The sequence below is a fragment of the Carcharhinus amblyrhynchos genome, chromosome 2, assembly GCF_965287045.1.
Source record: "Carcharhinus amblyrhynchos chromosome 2, sCarAmb.v2.hapA, whole genome shotgun sequence".
In the NCBI taxonomy this organism is placed as follows: Eukaryota; Metazoa; Chordata; class Chondrichthyes; order Carcharhiniformes; family Carcharhinidae; genus Carcharhinus; species Carcharhinus amblyrhynchos.
Genome location: NC_137325.1, coordinates 130,602,515 through 130,624,134, shown reverse-complemented (window position 1 = coordinate 130,624,134; position 21,620 = coordinate 130,602,515). Strand labels below are relative to the sequence as shown.

At 44.8% G+C, this 21,620-nt stretch overlaps 1 protein-coding gene across 1 annotated transcript in view; it reads right to left on the bottom strand.

Moving 5' to 3' along the window:
- The window catches only part of ptprn2 (protein tyrosine phosphatase receptor type N2), an 891,364-nt gene that overhangs the window by 84,637 nt on the left and 785,107 nt on the right, over positions 1 to 21,620 (bottom strand). The window contains exon 14 of the mRNA XM_080212823.1: positions 20,538 to 20,732. Within this exon, the coding sequence (XP_080068949.1) occupies positions 20,538 to 20,732 (195 nt within the window). The remainder of the gene's footprint in view (positions 1 to 20,537; positions 20,733 to 21,620) is intronic.

The following is a 21,620-nucleotide window of genomic DNA, read 5'->3' as shown; positions in this document are numbered from 1 at the left end:
GGTAAAGGTGTAGCTTATTATTTTCCAGCTAGCAAAGGATTAGGCTCTCGTGTTGAGGAAATCTCATTCCTGACTTAGTTACCTCTATGCTTGACTATTTCAACTGACTCATGACTGGTCTTCCACATTCCATAAGCTCCAGTTCATCCAAAACTCTGCTGTCTATATCTTAACTGGCAGGAAGTCCCATTCACCCATCTTACCTCTGCCCACATCCACCTTTCACCGTAAACATTCATTCCCTCTACCAATGACATGCAATGGCAGCAATGTGTACTGCGGCAACTCTCCAAGCCTTTTTTAACTAGAACTCTACCACCTAGTTGGACATGGACAGCAGATGCATGGGAACTACAATCATCAGATTCCCCTCCAAACCACACACCATCCTGACTTGGAAATACGTCAACCTTCCTTCGTGGTCACTGGAATGCCCTTATGAGTGGCGTGGTGGCACAGTGGTTGGCATTGCTGTCTCATTGCGACAGGGACTTGGTTTCGACTCTCGGCTTAGGTCACTGTTTGTATGGATTCTGCATGTTCTGCCCATGTCATGTCTGTGTGGGTTTCCTCTGGGGGCTCCTGTTTCCTCCCACAGTCCAAAAGATGTGCTGTTAGGTACAGTGGCTGTGCTAAATTTTCCCTCAGCGTACCCAAACAGAGTGTGGCAACTAGGGGATTTTCACAGTAACTTCATCGCAGTGTTGATGAGCCGACTTATGACACTATAAATAAACTTGACGCTAAAAAGAACTGTGGTGTACCAACATCAGATGGACTACAGCGTGTCTAGAAGGCAGCTCATCACCACCTTCTCAAGGGCAAATAGGGAAGGGTGACAAACACTGACCTTGCAAGTGGCACTATCAATCCATGAAATAATAATCTTTAAAAAATGGTGGTGTTGCCTCAGGCTGAAGTTCTGGAATTCCTACTAACTCTCCATCTCACTTTCCTCCTTTAAGAGTCTTCTTAAAACCTACCTCTTTAAACTTTTGGTCATTTGATCTCATGTCTCCTTATATGGCTCAGTGTCATACTTTGTTTTATAATGATCCTGTGAAACCCCTTGTAATGTTTTACTTGTTAAAAGCGTCATAATAAATACAAGTTATTGTTTTGTTGTTGGAAAATCACAAGTGAGTTATCAGAGCCATGGCATGGTGATATGGGGGTGGGAGGGGGACTTTAATTACCTAAATATTATTTGGGATTTCAAAGTCAAATGTGAGGAAGGAGAGGAATTTATGAAATGTGTTCAGGAGGCTTTTCCTTGACCAGTATGCTCTAGATCTGATTGGGAAGGAGGCGATGTTGGGGAATGAGGTGGGCCAAGCAGTTCAAGTGTCGATGAGGGTGGATTTGGGGAAGAGTAATCATAAGCTTTAGATTAATAATGGAGAAGAGCAAGCAACAATCTCAAGTGGAACTTCTAAACTGGAAATGGGCTCAATTCACTTGGATAAGAAGGGACCTATCTAGGGTATAATGGAAGCAAGGTTGACAGGAAAACAATGCAGAATAACGGGTGTTGTTTCAATAGGAGATGTATCAGGTACAGTCCAAGACTCCTTGGATGACAAAGGAGATGGGAATATGTGGTGAAAAAAAATCAATACATGTCAGGTAAATTCTTTAAATAGAAACCAAGTCAATTATAATAAGTTGAGAAGGAAAGTGAAGAGGAAAATGTGACTTTCAAATCGATGATATTAGAATAGAATTGCATTTAAGGGAATCATTAACCTTATTCTGATATGTAAATAGGAAATGGGCAATATGAGGTAACATGGGACCTATTGGGGCCAAAGAGGTTGATATATGCTTAGAGGCACTGGGCAAGACGAGAATACTTAATGAGTACTTTGTATCAGTGTTTACTAAAAAGAGGATGCTGACAAAATAACGATGGAAGTCGAGGTGGTAGAGGTAACAGATGTGATGAAAGCTAATAGGAAGAATGTGCTGGAAAGCTTGGCTTAGAGTAGATAAGTTGTCCACTTGCATCCCAGGTTGCTAAGGAGTGGAAATATCATGATTTCTCTATCTTCCCTAGATAAAGGGAGATGCCAAGAGGGTTGCAGAGTTGCAAATGTGACTCTCTTATTCAAGAAAACGTGTAAGGACATACAATATAACCAGGCTGATCAGTTAACAACAGTGCTAGATCTTGAGGCTGTGCCCTCTAGTCCTGCTATCCTTTCTAAGCGGGAAGAATCTCTCTACCTCTAAGAAGGCTCATGCCTGACTTATCAATTTGAACTTTCTAACCAACTAACAGGGAAGGTGGATGCAGGGAAAGCAAAGGATGTTGTCTAAATGGAGTTTAAGGAGGCCTTTGGTGAAGTACCACAAAAAAGTCTGATTTGTGAGAATTAAAACTCATAGAGTAGGAGGGTCAATGTCAGCTTAGGTTTTAAAAATTGGCTTAAGGATAGGAAAAAAAATCATGATATATGGTTGTATTTCAGACCACAGAATGATGGATCAGTTGCTGAAAAGGACAGGAAAAGGCAATATGGATTTAATGATGCAGTTCAAAAGAGAGTGACCTGGTGCATTGACCTATGAAGGTGGCAGGATAGACTGAATGAGCAGTTAGCAAAGCATACTGGATCTCGGATTTCATAAATAGGGAGAGTTACACTAAACGTGTATAAAGCTCAATTCAGACCACAACTAGAGTATTATGCCCAGTCCTGGACACAGCACGTTAAGAAGGATACTGTTATATTGTAGCTGTAATGGCATTCTCAAAGAGATTTCAGAAATGGTATTTATTGATAAGAGAGCCTTGGTACATGGAGTTGCAGTCCATACACCCCATACACAACAGACACGAGGGTCTTTCAGAGGCTGTAGAGGAGATTTGCCGAAACAGTCCCAAGGTTGAGGGATTTAAGCTACCAAGTTAGGTTGGAGAAGCTGGGTTTGTTCTCCTTGGAGCTAGAGAATGAAGGGAAATCTCAGGAGTTTACAAGATTATGACAAATTCGGATAAGGTAGACAAAGATACGCTGTACTCATTAGTTAATGGTACAAGGAGATGTGGGAGGATGTGAGGAAGAAAATGTTTGTGCAGCAAATCATCTGGACCTTGCTGCTGAAGAGGGTGATGGAAGAGGAGATGACGAATAATTTCAAAAGGAAACTGAATGGGTACTTGAGGGAAAATAACTTGCGGGAGTACAGGATAAAGCTGGAGAATGGGACTGACTGGATTGCTGTTTGGAGAACCAGAATGCACTGATAGGCCATATAGCCGCCTAGATTTATATGTTATATATCACGTAGTATCTAAACACACTTACACGAAAATGTCCCACAAAGGTAACTGTGTTTAATCCAGATAAAGGCATTTAATTCTATACAGAAGTAGGTCATGCAAGCTCAGTGAATTTAAATTGAAAAATAGATAGGAGATTCTGAGTTCACAACTACACACAAGAGAATGTTACTCAATGGCCAGTGTGTTTCATGTGTATATATAGGTGCACGCCACTCAGAATTCAGTGTGTTTAAATCAAAATAGAGGAGAATGTCACTGAGTTCCACAGAAGATAGGAGCAGGAGAAGCTATGTGGCCCTTCGAGCCCGCTCTGCTGTTCATTGTGATCATGGCTGATCATCCAACTCAATAGACAAATCCTGCTTTCTCCCCATAACCTTTGATCCCATTCGCCCCAAGTGCTATATCTAGCTGCCTCTTGAATACATTCAATGTTTTGGCATCAACTACTTCCTGTGGCAATGAATTCTACAGGCTGACCACTCCTTGGTTGAAGAAACGTCTCGTCACCTCCTAAATGGTCCTAAATGGTCTACCCTGAATCCTCAGATGGTGACCCCTGGTTCCGGATTCCCTCCCCCACCCCATCCCCCACCCCCCACTTCCCCAGAACCCCCTCCCAGTGTGTTTAAATTTATATACAGGAAAATGTCACTCGGAGCTCAATGGTTGGAATTCTCTGGCCATTCACGCCAGCGGGATTTTCCAGTTTCCTGTTGGCATGTGGTGGCTTCAATATGAATTCCCATCAAAGTGGCAGAAAATCCTGCCGGTCACCAGTGACGTCTCCTGCCACTGAAAAAAATGTTGAGGGGTGACGTTCTCCTCAATGTGTTCAAATCAATGGCCATGATTCTCCCGAACTGGGACAAAGCACCCACGTCAGCGGGAAATCGGTTTCTTGCTGCCATTAGCAGCGTCTATCAGGTGAGATTCACTTTCTAAACCGCAGACTGTCAATCAGGATTAGACTCTGTCAACATTGCAGTCAGGATCAATGTGGTACTTGAGGTGCATTCAACCATGAAGGGACATAATAATAAACACAGGTGGCTGGAGGACGATAGAAATCCATTAATCTGACAGCTGAATCTTTTACAAGGCACTGCACATTAAACTTGTTAAACAAGTCTTTGTGCCGATGCCAAATTCTCTGGGCCATCGTGATTTGTGATTGGAGCTAGCAGGCCGAGGAAACACCCCCTCTACCCCCGATCCTATATAGATAAGAATGATCTACAAAACACTGTGCATTCAAACCTTTATTTAGAAATATTAATCAGAAATCCGTGATGGATTTACACCTATAAACAGGAGAATGTCACTCTGAGCTCAGAGTCTTTTATCTGTGTGCAGAAGATTGTGCTGGGTGTATTTAAAGCCATATGTAAGGGAACGTCACTCAGTCCGCCTAAATGTACATATCTAGAAGACTGTCTCTCAGATCTCAGTTTTTTTTTAAATGTACATACAGCAGAACATCAGTCAGCATTCAGTATGATCTAAGGCCTGAAAACATTAGAATGTCATTCATTGCATTTTAATCTATCAAGGAGAGTATTGTTAAAACATAGGAACATAGAAGATAGGAGAAAAAGGAGGCCATTTGGCCCTTCAAGCCTGCTCCACCATTCATCACAATCATGGCTAATCGTCCAACTCAACAGACTAATTCTGCTTTTTCTCCATAACCTTTGATCCCATTTACTCCAAGTGCTATATCTAGCTGCCTCTTGAATACATTCAATGTTTTGGCATCATCTTCTTCCTGTGGTAATGAATTCCACAGGCTTACCACTCTTAGGGTGAAGAAATGTCTCCTGACCTCCATCCTAAATGGTCTACCCTGAATCCTCAGTCTGTCATTCCTGGTTCTGGACTCCCCCACCATTGGGAACATCCTCCCTGCATCTACCCTGTCTCGTCCTGTTACAATTTTATAAGTCTCTGTGAGATTCCCTCCTCATTCATCTGAATTCCAGTGAAAACAATCCTAACCTCGTCAATCTCTCCTCATACATCAGTGCCGCCATCCCCAGAATCAGTTTGGTAAACCTTTGCTGCACTCCCTTGAGAGCAAGGACGTACTTCCTCAGAAAAGGAGACCAAAACTGCACACAATATTTTAGGTTTTCAAGAGTTTACCGTGTTTAAATCTATAGATGAGGAATGTCGCTCCGAGCTTAGAGCGTTTGAGTCTAAGTGCAGGAGAAAATTGAAAAGAATACAGCAGGTGCTGGAGATTTGAACTTAAAACATAAAATTTTGGAAATTCTCAGCAGGTCAGGCAGCATCTGTGGAGAGAGAAACAGAGTTGATGTTTCAGGTCAATGATCTTTCATCACAGCTGCCAAATATTAAGGGTGTCATAGGTTCTGAGGATGGATTGAGTGGTACAAAGGCAATGCAAGATCTGCGATAGGGTGGAAGAGAGGAGAGATTGAATGATAGAAGAGTCAATCTTGCAGGACGCAGGGAGTGGTGCTGGGTCATCATGTACGGAGGAAAGGTCCTCTTGGAATGCAGTCCTGTAAGTGGAAAGATCTTAGTTTGAAATCTTCCCGTCCCTCCAGCCAATGACATATCGTAGAATCGTAGCATCCCTACAGCACAGGAGGAGACCACTGGGTCCATCCGATCCTTTCTCGGTAACTCCACATATCTACCCTGCTAATCCCCCTGACACTAAGGGGCAATTTAGCACAGCCATTCAACCTAACCCACACAGCTTTGGACTATGGGAAGAAACCGGAGTGCCTGGTGGAAAATCATGCAGACACGAGCAGAACATGCAGACTCCACACAGGTAGTGACCTGAGGCCGGAATTGAACCCAAGTTCCTTGTGCTGTGAGGCAGCAGTGCTAACCATTGTGCCACCATGCCCAGAAAGGGCAAGAACCTGATTTCCATGAATTAGAATTTATTTAAGTGTCATCATACAGCTTAATGCCATTGCTTCCAGGGTTGTTAGATGGTGGCCGTGCTGGTGTGACCTCACTCTGGCAGGAATCACTATTAGTTTTCTAAAATGAAAACCATTTCATTTGGTAGTGAGGGACCTGGAAGGCCAGTGTCCTGCGCCTGGCACCTTGCCAGCGCAAGCCTTCTGTGTTATTCCACTGGAGGGGCGGGGGGCGTTCCCCTATATGCATGTGGGAGAGGCCGATGAATGATTGCAGGGTGGTGGGGTATTCTGTCCGCATTGAGGAAAGGGGCGGAGGCTATGAGAGGAATGCTTGGATGCTGGCAGAGAGGGTCATCTCGTTGTCTTTGGGGAGGGAGAGGGGTGGTGGGAGGGGTTCTTTAATTTCACTTTGAGATCTCAAAGTGAAGTTAAAGACCCTCTCCCAGCACCCCTGATGCCCTCATCTCAGAACCCCTACTTTGCCAGTGAGTTTAGACCACCCCCCCCCCCCAAACTGGCTGTGTGATCCTTGCCAGCACTTTAAAATTGCACAGAGTTCTGTTTGATCAGATAAGAAAAGGCAATGGTGAAACCAGCAAGTTTCACACAGCTTTTTCCACCTTCTCCAGTGTGCTTTAGTATCCACCAATATCCACCCAGCGTGTTTAAATCTACAAAGGAGAATGGCAGTCAGATCGTAGTGCATTTACACCGAAACACATGAGAATATCAATCGGAGTACAGTTCAATTCTGTACAGTTCTGGTCACCCTATTATAGAAAGGATATTATTAAACTAGAAAGGGTGCAGGAAAGATTTACTAGGATGCTACCGGGACTTGATGGTTTGAGTTATAAGGAGAGGCTGGATAGACTGGGACTTTTTTCCCTGCGGCGTAGGAGGCTTAGGAGTGATTTTATAGAGGCCTATAAAATAATGAGGTGCATAGATCAGCTAGATGAACAACATCTTTTCCCAAAGGTAGGGGAGTCTAAAACTAAAAGGCATAGGTTTAAGGTGACAGGGAAGAGATACAAAGGGATCCAGGGGGTCAATTTTTGCACGCAGAGGATGATGAGTGCCTGGAATGAGCTACCAGAGGTAATAGTAGACGCAGGTACAATTTTGTCTTTTAAAAAGCATTTAGATAGTTACATGGGTAAGATGGGTATAGAGGGATATGGGCCAAACACGGGCAATTGGAACTAGTTTAATAGTAAAAATTGGGTGGCATGGAGAAGTTGGGCCGAAGAGCCTGTTTCCATGCTGTAAACCTCTGTGACTCTATGAGTTCAGTGTGTTATATCTGTAGAGAGCAGAATGCCATTTAGAGCTCAGCGTGTTTAAATCTATATGCAGAAGACTGTCACTCTGAGCATTATGTAATAAAACATACGTACAGGAGAATGTAACTCAAAGGTATGTATATTTACACTGCACAGTACACAGAAGAACATTACTCAAAGCTCAGTGTATTTCAACATATATACCAGAGGAGGTCAGTCAAAGCTCATGCGTTTAAATGTATATACAGAAGAATGTCAATCATGACAACTCAGAATATTCAAAGCTATATACAGAAGCATATATTCAAACCTCAGTGTGTTTGAACCTGTAGACAGGAGAATGTCAGTCAGATCTTGGCGCGTTTAACAGACTAGTCAAGCATCTGCCTGACATAGTCATACTCACAGAATCATACCGTACAGATGATGTTCAGACACCATCATTCCTGGGTATGTCCTGTCCCACCATTGGAACAGACCCAGCAGCGATGGTGGCACAGTGGGAGTTGCCTTGGGAAACCTGAACATCGATTCCGGACTCCATGAACTCTCACAGTTTCAAGTCAAACAGAGGGCAGCAAACGTATTGGTAACACAGTGGCACAGTGATTAGCACTGCTGCCTCACAGAGTCAGGGATCCAGGTTCAATTCTGGCCTGGGTCACTGTCTGTGTGGAGTTTGCACATTCTCCCGGTGTCTGCGTGGATTTCCTCTGGGTGCTCCGGTTTCCTCCCACAGTCCAAAAATTGGGGTTAGGTGGATTGGCCATGATAAATTGATCCTAGTGTCGGGGATAATCAGGGCAAATATGTGGCGTTATGGGAATAGGGCCTGGTGGGATTGTGGTCGATACAAACTAGTTGGGCCGAAGGGCCTCCTTCTGTACAGTAGAGATTCTAGAAAGATCTATAAGCAAGGAGACCTCCTTCTGATTACGATGTACTGTTCCCCCTCAGCTGCTGAATCTGTACTCTATGTTGAACACCACTTCAAGGATGCACTGAGGGTGACAAAGATGCTGAATATCCTCTGGGGACTTCAATGCCTATCACCAAGAGCGATTCGAAAGCACCACCATAGACAGGGCAGACCAAGTGCTAAAGGACATAGCTGCTAGTCTGAGTATGCAGCAGGTGATGGGGGGACCAAAAAGAGGGAAACACAAACTTGATTGTCCTTACCAACCTGCCTGCCGCAGACGCATCTGCCCATGACAGTATCAGTAGGAGAGACCACTGCACAATCCTTGTCAAAACAAAGTCCATCTACACATTCAAGACACACTCTATCGTGTTGTGTGGCACCACCACTGTGCTAAACGGGATAAACTTCAAACAGATAGTGCAACTAAAGACTGGGCATCCATGAGCAGCAGCAGAAACTTTAACCTCATGGCCCAGAATATCTCCCACTCTACCATTAGCACCACGTAAGGGGGTCAATCTTGCTTTAATGGAGAGTGCAGGAGGACATGTCAGGAGCAACGTCAGGGACACCTGAAAATGTGGTGCCAATCTGGTGCAGCTACAACACAGGATTACTTGCGTGCCAAACAGCATAAACAGCAAGTAATAAAGCTATGCGATTCCACAACCAATGGATCATATCTGAGCTCTGCAGTCCTGCCACATCCAATCAAATGGTGCTGAATACTTAAACAACTCACTGAAGGAGGAAGCTGTACAAGTATTCCCATCCTCATTGATAAGGGAGACCAGCACATCATTGCAAAAGATAAGGCTGCAGAATTTGGAACAATCGTCAGCTAGAATTGCCGAGTAGATAATGCATCTTGGGTTCCTCCATGGGTCCCCAACATCACAGATGCCAATTTTCATCCAGTCTGATTTAATCCACATGATATCAAGACATAGCTGAAGGCACTGGACACTGCAAAGGGTACGGGCCCTGATAACATCGCAGCAACAGTACTGAAGACTTGTGCTCCAGAACTTGCCAATCCCCTAGCCAAGCTCTTCCAGTACAGTTACAACACCAGCATCTACCCAACAATGTGGAAAACTGGCAGGGTATGTCCTGCACACTAAAAGCAAGACATGTCCAACCTGGCCAATGACTGTCCCATCAGTCTACTCTTGATCATCAGTAAAGTGTTGGAAGGGGTCATCAACAATGCTATCCAGCGGCACTCGATTAACAAAAATCACTCACTGTTGCTCAATTTGGCTTCTGCCAAGGCCACTCAGCTCCAGACCTCATTACAGCCTTGGTTCAAACATGGATGAAACAGCGGAACTCTAGGGGTGAGTTGAGAGGCTGCCCTGAAATCAACGAATCAGGGGGAAAACACTCTGCTGGTCGGTGTCATACCTGGCACAAAGGAAGATAATTATGGTTGTTGAAGGTCAATCATCTCAGTTCCATGACATCACTGCAGGAGGCCTTAGCCCATCCACCTTCAACTGCTTCATCAAAGGCCTTTGCTCCATTATAAAGTCAGAAGTAGATGTTCGCTGATGATGGCATCATTCGTGACTGCAGAAGCACTGATGCAGTTCATTTCCAAATGCTGCAAGACCCGAACAATATCCAGGCTTGACTCACAAGTAGTAAGTAACATTTGTGCCACAGAAGTGTCAGGCAATGATCATCCCTAACAAGAGAGAATATATCCATCCTGTCAATGACATTCAATGGCTTTCGCAGTACTGAATCTTCCATTATCAACGTCCTGGGGGGAGTGGGGGGGGGGGGGGGGGGGGCGGGGCGGCGGCGGGGTGGTGGTTACCATTGATCAGAAAATGAATTGGACTTGCCATTTGAATACTGTGACTACAAAGGCACGTCAGAGATTTGGAACCATGTTGCGAGTAACTCGCCTCCTGATTTCCCAAATCGTGCCCACCATCCACAAGGAGCAGGTCAGGAGTCAGAGTCATAGAGGTTTACGGCATGGAAACAGGCCCTTCGGCCCATCTTGTCCATGCTGCTCTTTTTTTTTTGAAACCCCTAAACTAATCCCAATTGCCCGCATTTGGCCCATATCCCTCTATACCCATCTTACCCATGTAACTACCTAAATGTTTTTTAAAAGATAAAATTGTACCCGCTTCTACTACTACCTCTGGCAGCTTATTCCAGACATTCACCACCCTCTGTGTGAAATAATTGCCCCTCTGGACACTTTTTCTCACCTTAAACCTATGCCCTCTAATTTTGGACTCCTCTACCTTTGGGAAAAGATATTGACTATCTATCTAGTCTATGCCCCTCATTATTTTACAAACCTCAAAAGGTCACCCCTCAGCCTCCTACGCTCCAGAGAGAAAAGTCCCAGTCTATTCAGCCTCTCCTTATAACTCAATCCTTCAAGTCCTGGTAGCATCCTAGTAAATCTTTCTTTCTATAATAGTGTGACCAGAATTACACACAGTATTCCAAGTATGGCCTTACCAATGTCTTGTACAACTTCAAGACACGTGGAGTGTAATGGAATACTCTACACTTGCCTGATGAATGAAACTGCTACCATCTCGAAGGACTAGGACAGCAGACACAAGGGAACTCCACTACTTGCAAGTTCTCCTCCAAGGCATTCGTAACTCTGACTTGGAAATGTATTGAGGTTCCTTCGCTGTTGCTGGATCAAAAACCTGGAACTCCCTCTCTAAAAGCACTGTGGGTCTATACACATCACAGTGACTGCAGTGTTCAAGAAGGCAGCTCATCAAGGCAATAAATGCAGCCCTAACTCAGCTACACCCACACTCCTTGTATGAATAAAAAGAACAATTTAAACACAGGAATATATGAGTGATTTTCTGCTATATATAGGATTAAATACATGGAGCCCGTGTAAGGATGAAGGATAAGTATGGAAAGTTTTGGGAAGTTGGGATAACGAGAGATATTGTGAGCCTAGTCGAAGAGAAAAAGGAAACATTAGTCAAAGCTAGAAGGCTGGGAACACATAAAGCAAGTATGGAATTCAAGGAAAGCAGAAAGAAACTTAAGTGAGGAGCAAGGAGGGCTAAAAGGGGGTCACGAAAAAGCATTGGCCTGCAGAATTAAGGAAAATCCCAAGGCTTTTTATACATATATAAAGAGCAAGAGAGTAGCCAGGGAGAGGATTGGCCCACTCAAGGACAAGGGAGGGAATCTATGTGTGGAGGCAGAGGAAATAGGCCAGATATTAAATAAGTACTTTGTATCAGTATTCACCAAAGAGAAGGACGTGGTGGATGAAGAGTCTGGGAAAGGATGTGTAGATAGTTTGAGTCATGTTGAGATCAAAAAGGAGGAGATATTGTAGTTCTTGAGAAACATTAAGATAGACACGTACCCAGACCCTGATGGGATATACCCCAGAATACCCCAGAGAGAGGCAAGGGAGGAAATTGCTGGGGCCTTGAGAGAAATCTTTGCATCCTCACCGGCTACAGGGGAGGTCCCAGAGGATTGGAGAATAGCCAATGTTGTTCCTTTGTTTAAGAAGGCTAGCAAGAATAATTCAGGTAATTACAGGCCGGTGAGACTTACAACAATGGAAGGGAAATTAGAGAGGATTCTTCGAGATAGGATTTATTCCCACTTGGAAATAAGTGGACGTTTAGTGAGAGGCAACATGGTTTTGTGAAGGGGAGGTCATGTCTCACGAACTTGATCGAGTTTTTCAAGGAAGTGATGAAGATGATTGATGAGGGTAAGACAGAGGATGTTATCTGCATGGACTTCATTAAGGCCTTTGACAATGTCCCTCATGGCAGACTGGTGCAGAAGGTGAAGTTGCATAGAGATCGGAGGTGATTTGTCAAGGTGGATACAATACTGGCTAGGTCAAAGAAGACAGAGGATAGTAGTGAAAGGGTGCATTTCTGAATGGAGGGCTGTGACAAGTGGCGTTCCTCAGGGATCGGTGCTGCAACCTTTGCTGTTTGTAATATATGTAAATGAATTGGAGGAACATGTAACTTATTTGATTAGTAAGTTTGCGAACAACACAAAGGTTGGTGTACTTGCCGATAGCGATGAGGACCATCAGAGGATACGGCAGGATATAGATCGGTTGAAGACTTGGGCAGAGAGATGGCAGATGGAGTTTATTCCGGACAAATGTGAGGTAATGCATTTTGGAAGGTCTAATACAGATCGGAAATATACAGTGAATGGCAGAACCCTTAAGAATATTGATAGGAAGAGGGATCTGGGTGTACAGATACACAAATCACTAAAAGTGGCAACGCAGGTGGAGAAAGTAGTCAAGAAGGCATACGGCATGCTTGCCTTCATTGGCAGGGACACTGAGTTTAAAAATTGGCAAGTCATGTTGCAGCTTTATAGAACTTAGTTAGGCCGCACTTGGAATACAGTGTTCAATTCTGGTCGCTTCACTACCAGAAGGATGTGGAGGCTTTGGAGAGGGTACAGAAAAGATATAAGAACATAAGAACATAAGAAATAGGAGCAGGAGTAGGCCATCTGGCCCTTCGAGCCTGCCCCGCCATTCAATAAGATCATGGCTGATCTGTCGTGGCTCAGTTCCACATTCCCGCCCTCTCCCCATAACCCTTAATCCCCTCTCTTATCAAAAACCCATCAACCCGCTTCTTGAAAATATTTAGCGAGGCAGCCTCCACCACTTCAACGGGCAGAGAATTCCAGAGATTCACCACCCTTTGAGTGAAGAAGTTCCTCCTCAACTCCGTTCTAAAACGCCCCCCCTTTATCTTGAGGCTGTGCCCCCTAGTCCTACTGTCTTTTTTGAACGAGAAGAGTCTCTCCACCTCTATCCTATCCATCCCATTCATCATCTTATACGTCTCAATGAGATCTCCCCTCATTCTTCTAAACTCCAACAAGTACAAGCCTAGTTTATTCAGCCTCTCCTCATAGCTCAACCCCCTCAACTCCGGTATCAGCCTAGTAAACCTCCTCTGCACTCCCTCCAAGGCCAAAATATCTTTGCGCAGGTGCGGCGCCCAGAACTGCACACAGTACTCCAGCTGCGGCCTCACCAATGCCCTATACAGCTGCAGCAAGACCTCCCTACTTTTATATTCAATCCCCTTCGCTATGAAGGCCAGCATCCCATTCGTCTTCCTGACCACCTGCTGCACCTGCAAGCTGGGTTTTTGCGACTCATGCACAAGGACCCCGAGGTCCCTCTGCACCGTCGCCTGCTGCAGTTTTTCGCCACGTAAGTAATAGTCCTTCCTACCATTCTTCCTACCAAAGTGGACCACCTCACACTTGCCAACATTAAATTCCATTTGCCATTTCCTGGCCCATTCGCCCAGCCTATCTAGATCCTTCTGCAGACTCTCCACACCCTCCGCACAATTTGCCGTTCCCCCAATCTTGGTGTCATCCGCAAATTTCGACACCCTACACTCGGTTCCCTCCTCCAGATCATCTATATAAATGGTAAAAAGCTGAGGCCCCAGCACCGACCCCTGGGGCACTCCACTAGTCACCATCCGCCAATCCGAATAGCACCCGTTGACCCCCACTCTCTGCCTCCTATTACCAGGATGTTGCTTGGTATGGACAGCATTAGCTATGAGGAGAGGTTGGAGAAACTTGATTTGTTCTCACTGGAATGACGGAGGTTGAGGAGCAACCTGATAGAAGTCTACAAGGTTATGAGAGGCATGGAGAGAGTGGACAGTCAGAAGCTTTTTCCCAGGGAGGAAGAATCAATTACTAGTGGGCACAGGTTTAAGGTGTGAGGGGCAAGGTTTAAAGGAGATGTACGAGGCAAATTTTTTACACAGAGAATGGTGGGTGCCTGGAACTCGTTGCCGGGGGAGATAGCGGAAGCGGATACTGTAGTGACTTTTAAGGGGCGTCCTGACAAGTACACGAAGAGGATGGGAATGGAGTGATATGGTCCCCGGAAGGGTAGGGGGTTTTAGTTAAGTTGGGCAGCATGGTTAGTGCAAGCTTGGAGGGCCAAAGGGTCTGTTCCTGAGCTGTAATTTTCTTTGTTCTTTGTAACATACTCCTGTTTATGAATTTAAAAGGTCTGCTTTCAGAGTGACATTCTCCTGGAGAGAGATTTATCACACTGAAGTCTGCATGACATTTCCTGTCAATAGATTTAAACAAGTGGCACTTACTTAGCAATAACATACTCGTTGACAGTCAGTTCAGGTTCCACCAGAGTCTCTCATATCCTGACCTAATTACAGCCTTGGTTCAAAAGAGTTACAAAAATGTATAAAAGGCCTGAAGTCCAGAGATGAGAGTTACTGCCCTTGACAGCAAAGCAACATTTTACATCAAGAAGCCCCAGCAAAACTGGAGTCAATTAGAATGAAGGGAAAAACTCTGTACTGGTTGGAATCATAACAAGCACATAGGAAGATAGTTGCGGCTGTGGAGGTCAATCATCTCAGCTCCAGGACATGATTGAAGGAGTCCCTCAGGGTAGTGTCCTCGGCCCAACCGTCTTCAGCTGCTTCACCAATGACTCTCTCAACGTCATAAGGTCAGAGGTGGGGATGTTCGCTGATGGCTGCGTAATGTTCAGCACCATTTGCAACTCCTCAGATACTGAAGCTGTCCATGTCCAAATGCAACAAGACTTGGACAATATCCAGACTAGGGCTGAAAAGTGGCAAATAACACAAGTGCCAAGGAATGACCATTTCCAACAAGAGAGAATCTAACCATCCCTCCTTTGCATTCAATGGCATTACCATTGCCGAACACCCACTGGGGGTTACCATTGACCAGAAACTCATCTGGACTCGCCACATAAACACAGTGGCTACAAGAGTAGGTCAGATGCGAGGAATCCTATGGTGATTTAACTGACATCCTAAAGCCTGTCCACCATCTGCCATCTTTACTGGCACAAGTCAGGATTGTGATGGAATACTCCCCACTTGCATGGATGAAGCTTGACACCATTCAGGACAAAGCAGTCCTCTTGATTGGTACTCCATCAACAAACATTCATTCTCTCCACCACCAATGCTCAGTGGCAGTAGTGCGTACCATCTTCAAGATGCACTGCAGGAACTCACCAAGATTCCTTAGGTAGCACCTTACAAACCCACGACTGCTCCATCTAGAAGGACAAGAGCAGCAGATACCTGGAAACACCATCACCATTATATAGATTTAAACACTGAACTCTGAGTAACATTCTCCCAATATATAGAATTTGGGGAGGCAGACGCCTAGTGGTATTGTCAACGGGGCTAGTAATACCTTAGAACATAGAACATAGAACATTACAGCGCAGAACAGGCCCTTCGGCCCACGATGTTGCGCCGACCAGTTAAAAAGCAATGACCCTCTAACCTAAACCAAACCCTTTCCATCCATAAACCTATCCACGGATCTCTTAAACGCCCCCAAACTAGGCGCATCCACAACTGCAGCAGGCAGGGCATTCCAATCCCTCACCACCCTCTGGGTAAAGAACCTACCATGTCCAAAGCACCGGCCAAAGAACTGAGGGTCATCACAATCTCTTCCACAGCTGGTGGTGAAGCTGGGTTTACAGGCCGTGCAGACAACTCAATGCATCATCATTAGCTATCCGGGTCCTGGGGGCGGTGCTCTAGGAGGTATTCATAAGCCACCAGTAACAAACTCATGGTTGTATTTTGGGGCGGCATGATAGCACAGTGGTTAGCACTGCTGCTTCACAGCTCCAGGGACCTGGGCTCGATTCCCGGCTTGGGTCACTGTCTGTGTGGAGTTTGCACATTGTCCTCATGTCTGTGTGGGTTTCCTCCAGGTGCTCTGGTTTCCTCCCACAGTTGCGGGTTAGGTTGATTGGCCATGCTAAATTGACTGTAGATCCATAGATTAGAGAGGATTAGTAGATAAAATATGATTGGATTGGGGGTAGGGCCTGGGTGGGATTGTGGTCCGTGCAGACTCGATGGGCCGAAAGGCCTCGTTCTGTACTGTGATTCTATGATTTCTGTTCTATGATTTCTATGTATCCAGGTGGAAGCAGTGGGGGGTGTTGTCTTGTCTTCTTTAAAAAATCCCAGCAATGGTTTATGGTCAGTCACTATGATGAAGTGTCTACTGTAAACTTTTGATGGAATCTTTTAATGCCCTAGACAACTGCCAACCCCTCTTCCTTGATCTGGGAATACCTCTGCTGAATGTCTGAAAGTGTCCTATGTGTGTATGGAATAGTCCTCTCTGTCCCATTTCTCCAGTGATTTGTCAGTACTGCCCCAACCCCGTAAGGGCAGGCATCACATATCAATATAAAGGGACTTTATATTGATATGAGAACAAAAGTTTAACACTTGAAAGCCTCTAGCTGCGGCAACTTCCCAAGACCACCTTTGATATTTCTGAAGTAGGGTATGCAAAGGGACCAGAAGAGAAGTTGAATTAGGAATAATTTTCCCGTAATAGGATTTTGATTCCGTGGAGTTCCTTGGAGGCGGCGCTTCCTTAACAGCCTTCACCTTCTCCTCCACTGAATGAAGGCCCTTGCCATCTATCCATTTGCCCAAATAGGTCTGGGCACCTGCTTGCAAGACACATGTTTCCTGTTTCAGACGTACGCTGACCTCTGACGTTCGCCATTAGTCCTCTTCCAGGTTGGCTAGTTGTTTGCATTCCAAAGTTCCTGTGAGGAAGACATCGCCCAGGTACATCGCTACCTGAGGTAATCTTTGGAGTACATTCTCCAAGCTCCATTGAAAAATGGTACACGCAGACGAGACTGCAAAGGGCAGGTGAGTATATGGTACAGGCCTTTGTGTGTATTCATTGTTACAGTTTATTTCGGGAAGGCTTGTCCAATTCAAGTTGGAGATATGCATGGCTCATGAAATGTTTGCCCCCCACCTTTTAGTCTCCACAAAATTGGACCGATTTATCCGACTTAAGAACAGGAACAACAGATGCGGCCCATTTTGCAATTTGTATGGGTCTTATTATGCCCAGCTTTTCCAGGTGTTCCAGTTCTAGCTCTGCTCTTTCCAACAGGGAGTATGGAACTAGTCCCACTCTAGGGATAGCATCGGGGTCGATGTAGATCTTAGATTTGGCTCCCCTTATTTTTCCAAGCACTTCTTGGAAAACTTTGGTGTATTTATTGATGACATTGTACATTCCCCTCCACGCCCAGCTCGAAGATCGCCAGCCAGTTCAGTCTGATGTGTTGGAACCAATCTCTCCACTTAAGGCTAGCTTCTTATCCTGTACAAGATGAGTAGAAGTTGAGCTGACTGCTACCTGTGAGTTACTGGGGTCGCCGTGGTGCCCTTTATATGCAATGGCTCCCCCATGTTGGTGGCCACCAAGAGCTGAATAACAGCATAGAGACGATTATAAGTCTGCTCCCTGATAACGGAGACCACAGCCCCTATATCCACCTCCATTTTTAATGGGTGGCTATTTACTAACAACTCCACCATTATGGGGGGAAATCATTATCATGGAGATGTGATTTAATTTCACTGCCCCTGTTCCCGATTGTGGGCCTACCTGCAAGGTGCAGTCCGGTACTAGTCTTGGCCTTTTGATGAAATAGCACATGTTTTGACTGTCCCTATATCTTTGCCTCCATTGTGGTCTTCTGCAATACTTGCAATAGTCCACCATCTGGCATCTACAACCTTCTGAATATATTCCCTAGGAGTCTGAAGGCTGTCCCTGCCTTTCCTTGACAGCCTGTTGATGCGACATGGTCTCCGCCGTTGTAAGGGATTCTGTGATATTTTACCAATCCCATCACTCACAATTGAGGGATAGACGTTGCATGAGGCCCCTCCCTATAATCAGAGGACACTGCTGTCTGACATCCCTTGTAGTTCCCAAACCCCTTTCTCTGCATTCTCCAATGATAGAGGACTCTGGGACTCTGGCTTCAATTCCAGCCTTGGGTGACTGTATGTGTGGAGTTTGCACATTCTCCCCATGCCTGCGTGGGTTTCCTCTGGATGCTCCAGTTTCCTCCCACAAACCAAAGGTATGCAGATTTGGTGAACTAGCCATGCTAATTTGCCTCTTAGTTTCAGGGGTGCTAGTTAGTGGGAATAGGGCCTGAGTCCTGGATAGGATTGTGGTTGGCACAGACTTGATGGGCTGCATCACCTTCTTTTGCACTGTCGGGATTCTATGATTCTATTCTGTGCTCTGTAACGATTCTGCGATTCAAAAATATTTGTATTCAAATCTGTACATGAAAATGTCACTTGCAAATCAATACCTTTAAAGCTGGTGTCTCAAAGGAGGTCATTCAAATCTCAAAGTGTTGTTTACATCTATAGACAGGAGAATGTTAGTCAGAGCTCAGTGTGTTCACATCTATACACAAAAAATGTGACCCAAACTCAATGGTTTTAAATCTGTACGCAGAACAATGTCACTTAGTGTATTACAGTCGATACAAAGGAGAATGCCACTCAGCGCTCTGTGTGTTTAAATCAATATATAGAATAGTGTCACACTGAGTTCAATCTGTTTTAAACTTATACACAGAAGACTGTCAGCCAGAGTTCAGTGTCTTTAAATCTATGTACAGAAGAATGTCACTTAGTTCTCAGTTATTAAAACCTATATAGAAGAGAATGTCACTCTGTACTGAACGAATTCATCCATTGTTTGGAAGTCTGAAATCTTTTAAATATGTGTGGAAATTCTATGTATATAATTATGGCAAACATTTAATTGTCCTTTGTTTGTCTGTGTTTTCATTTCCATGTTTTGTTCTATAACTTACTTGATCCCTTGAACTAATAATTTTTAGGATGTTGCATATTAGGTAAGAAAATATATTTCTTAAAATTTATGACATGTTCGTCTTCTTTGTAATGTTGACGACTGATTATTACAAGCTGAATTGATGTGCCGTGTTTCGATAGAGCGATGAGAGAAACAGTTTCTATCGTCTCAAGGTAATTTTTAAACATTATTTCAAAGGGAACGTGATCTTACCACCCGTTTCATGCCATGCTCCCGCTGCAGCGAAGACGGAGAATATGGCGACAAAGCCAAATCTCAGTTCACTGCAGCGAGATGGGAAAATCCCACTGGCGTAAATGGTTGGAAAATTACGGCCAGGATGTTACTGCCGCTGGCTACGCCGAAATTTATTGCCCATCCCTAATTGTCCTTGAGAAGGTGGTGGTGAACTGCATTCTTGAAACTGCTGCATCCATGTGAGGTAGGTACACCCACAGTGCTGTTAGGGAGGAGGGATTCCAGGATTTTGATTGGGCGACAGTGAAGAAATGGCAATATGTTTCCAAGTCAGGATGGTGTGTGGCTTGGTGGGGGTGAGCTCCTTGGTGGGGGTGTTCCCATGTATCTGCCACCCTTGTCCTTCTTTTAAATCAGAGAACACTGATAGAAGGTGATTGACAATAGAGCCAGATATGAGATGAAGATTTTAAAACAAAATGCAGTGTATGATTTAGAATGCATCAACTCAAAGGATGGATGAGGCAGATTCAATTATAATTTTCAAAAGGGGAGAAAATTGAAAAACTCTCAAAGATCCAGCACAGACAAGGTGGGCTGAATAGCCTCCTCCTGTATTTTAGGATTCAATGACATTATCCTATCCTTCTCCCCTATGTACTCTATGAACAGTATGCTTTGTCTGTATCGTGCACACGAGAAACAATACTTTTCACTACATCCCAGTACATGTAACAATAATAAATCAAATCAAATCAATCTATGCCAATGACACATCACCACTATGTAGAAGATGTCTATGTTAAAAATAAAGTCTTTGCCAATAGAATGATTAGTGTCATTTGCTGACTGACAACAAAACAAATCTTTACCGGTGATTTGCTATTTGAAGTGAGTTATGGATTTTGTTTTTCAGCAGATGCTCTGAGTACAACTGAAACTATATATTGTACCCTGCTACACTGAGTTATGGAGGAGAGATGAACTTTGAATTTCGGTTCACTGTCCTCTAGACCTTCATAATCGTTTTGTACCGGTGTATGTGCTTCAACACGTGGACAACTGACTTCTTATGCACTGTTTTCAAGAAAGGAAGTAACTAATTTTCTCCATTTCCCCCCACCCCCACTCCTCATAAGGGCTGTGAGAAAAGACATAAGAACAGTTACTGGGTGAGTGATTACCAGTATCATGTGTCCCGTAGAGATGTCCATGTTGGACTGGACCGGCTCCTCACACCAGGAAGATGTGCTGCTCCGTGTGGATGGGCTGGGCTGTGGGCCGTCGCTGAACTGCGAGGAGATGCTGCTGACGCGGGAGGCGTGAGCGGGTTCCGGGCGCTCAGATGTCTTGACAGCCATACGCTGGCGACAAAGCTCCTGGATTAGAGGGAGGAGAGAAAAAAGAACAAGTTGGAAGCAATCCAAGGTTTTTAACAACAGCCACTGTGGAAGTGGTAGGGATGGGGGTGGGGTGGGGGGATGGTGGCGTGGAATTCTGTCTGTGCTTTCAAGATAGGCTTGATTGGGTTTTATGTGCGAAAGGGGATGTGAGACGTTGGCCATCAGTCTGCAGCTTTCTCTCCCCTCCCCACAGCTCATGTCCAGAACACCATGCTTTAATATACTCACCAAATACTTGCATGCCTGGAAAATCAAACCAACTTTATTCAGTTCCTGGCTGGTTATCATTACATAATATAAAATGAACACAGTTGCAAAGTACTCGGCTGGGTCATGCAGCCTCTGAAGACAGGAGCAGGGTTGACACTTTAGATTAGTAACCTCTCACCCCAGATCACTGAACTGAGACACTGGGCTACACATTGGGTAGCCCCTATATTGCGCATGGGGATTGTGATTCACCACCAATGCGGCCAGCCTCATCCCATCTCTCGTCACTTCCACGTACCTCCAGCTATTCAGCCATGGCACCTACATCACCCAAGTACACTGTGAAACATAGGGTGGGGATTTTAACTGGTCTGCCAAATTTTCCGTCCCGCCCGTTACAACTCCCGTAGCAGGTGGGACGGGAAATTTCCAGCCACATTTTGATACTCTGCTTTCTCTTTTGCAGAACAAGATGGCACACAGTGGACAGGAGCAGCCCACAACTTAGTGAGGGAACATGTAGACCCTACATCTCCTGATCCCTAGGGTGGAAATGGCTCTCGTCATCATGGTGTTGGCTGTGACAGGCCTGTAGCATCTGGCATAAGTAAGAAGATTGAGGATGATGGCATGTTTCAGTCTTATGCCCTTTCT